The following is a 2,060-nucleotide window of genomic DNA, read 5'->3' as shown; positions in this document are numbered from 1 at the left end:
CGCAAGCCGGTGCATACAGTCGACTGCTTGCGCGCAGAGCGGACGATCGGCACTGCTGCCGTGTGAGAAGCGAAGCAACGCTCCGAGACCTGCTCGCCCACTCCCACTGAAATGACCTGCCTGTGGTCGGAAGGCATTGAAGAGAGCAGCGCGGGACTACGGTGGGACGAACGGTCCTGATGACCGCACGCGTTCTTCCGCGACAGGATGAGCGGACACGAGCGGAACGAGCGGACACGACGAAAGATGAGCCTTCCGCGCAACGCACTTCGCGCGAAGCGTCTGCAGCAGCCTTCACCGGGGATCGGTTCTGACGGCGAAGCAGTTCATCGAGCGGAGCACGAAGCCGACAGATCCAGCGAGAGAAGCCCTCGAGAGGACCGCACGCGACGCTTTCTCTCTCTCGTCTGCAGCGGAAAACGGGTGCCGCGAAACAACAAGTGGATTGCGCGCGGCGACAGTCTGCACCCTGCCCGTCCAGTCAACGTAAGCGAGACGCTTAGTAGGCCTTCTTGGCCGAGAGCTGGAGGTGCGACGAGAACTCCTCGAAGGGCGAAGGAGACGGCTGCAAGAGGCAAAGTGAGCGAGAGTCGCGCGAACAGCAGGTTGAGCATGACGGACCTCGATCTTGGTCCAGAGGTCCGGAGTGAGGAAGCCGTATGTGGCGGTGATAGCGGCGTAGGCAGCCTTGATGAAGTTGCCCATACTGCGATGCGGCGAAGCGAGGTCAGGCGCGAACCGGACAAAAGGACGGGAGCGGAACGTACGTCGAGGTGTTACCACGCGACTGAGTGTAGCAGTCCTCAACACCGGCAAGCTGGAGCATGCGCTTCGAGGCCGGGGCGGCGACGATACCAGTACCACGGGGCGCCGGGACGAGCTTGACGTAGACGGAGCCAGCCTTGCCCTGGACCTTGCAGGGCACGGTGTGGGGCTCACCGAGCTTGTTGCCCCAGTAACCACGGCGAACCGGGACAACCGAGAGCTTAGCGAGAATGATGGCGCCGCGGATGGCGGTCGCGACCTCCTTGGCGCACTTGACACCGAGACCGACGTGGCCGTCGAAGTCACCGATGGCGACGAACGCCTTGAAGCGGGTGCGCTGGCCGGCGCGGGTCTGCTTCTGGACGGGCATGATCTTCATGACCTCGTCTGCGGACGGGGGACGTCAGCTTGTTGGGACACCGGATCTCGCGCTTGGCCGGTTCGACGCACCCTTGAGCTTGGGAAGAAGGATGTCGATGATCTGGTACTCCTTGACCGGGAGCGAGAAGAGGTAGATCTCCTCGATCGACTTGATCTTGCCGTCCTTCACGAGACGCCCAAGCTTGGTAACGGGGACCCTGCGAGTGCGGGACCGCTGTGAGCACACGACCTACAACATGCAGCCGGAGACGAGCGAGACGCACCACTCCTTCTCCTCGTCCTTGCGCGGGCCACGGCGGGGACCGCGACGGGGGCCACGGCGGTCACCACCACGGCCACGGCCGAAGCCACCACGCTCACCAGTAGGGGCAGGAGCAGACATCTGCACGAGGAAACCCCAGGTAAGCGAAAGTCCGTGGCAGCGGGAGAGCTGCGAGGGTTGTAGTCGGAGCGCGAGGTTGCTCGAGGCGAGGCGGCCAGGTACGCGTCGTCCCGAGCCCGCTCGACTTCGTGAAAGCGCAGGGCCGGCGCCAACACATGCCTGAGCGCTGTGCGATCCCCTCCACGCGCTCTAGAGGTCGCGTGCACCCCTTGTCGCGCCTGCCAAAGTTTCTCCTCGCGCGGTCGTCCTCTTCGTCCACCACCTCGAGCCGCTCGAGTCGACGGGTGTACCGGTAGAGAGAGAGCCGAAGATGCTGATGGTGCAGCGCAAGCTCACTTTGGGGGACGAGGAAGGGGAGGACCGACGTACGAAGGGCGACAAGCGAGTGCGCTTGCCGGCCGCCGTGCAGTCCTCGTCAGGGGGACACTCATGTTCCGTCACGAGTCTTCGTTGCCCCAGGACGCGCTCACAATGTCTAGACAGGCTGTATGGCTCGAGACTGCCAGCAACACGGTTGCATTTCTGTCTTGCC

At 63.7% G+C, this 2,060-nt stretch overlaps 1 protein-coding gene across 1 annotated transcript; it reads right to left on the bottom strand.

Annotated features, from left to right (window-relative positions):
* Positions 1-499: 499 nt before the first annotated feature.
* RPS2 (40S ribosomal protein uS5 RPS2) lies at positions 500-1,528 on the bottom strand (the record flags this gene model as incomplete). The annotated part of the gene is made up of 5 exons (XM_076653014.1): positions 500-565; positions 622-706; positions 768-1,152; positions 1,216-1,343; positions 1,410-1,528. 5 exons carry the CDS (start codon positions 1,526-1,528, stop codon positions 500-502), a joined length of 783 nt encoding a protein of 260 aa, XP_076501434.1.
* Positions 1,529-2,060: the final 532 nt, after the last annotated feature.

This window comes from Rhodotorula paludigena (assembly GCF_050403205.1).
Source record: "Rhodotorula paludigena JCM10292 DNA, Rt_paludigena_JCM10292v1_ctg136, whole genome shotgun sequence".
Taxonomy (NCBI): Eukaryota; Fungi; Basidiomycota; class Microbotryomycetes; order Sporidiobolales; family Sporidiobolaceae; genus Rhodotorula; species Rhodotorula paludigena.
Note: the sequence above shows the minus strand (reverse complement) of the source record. Positions and strands in the feature narration are given on the sequence as shown.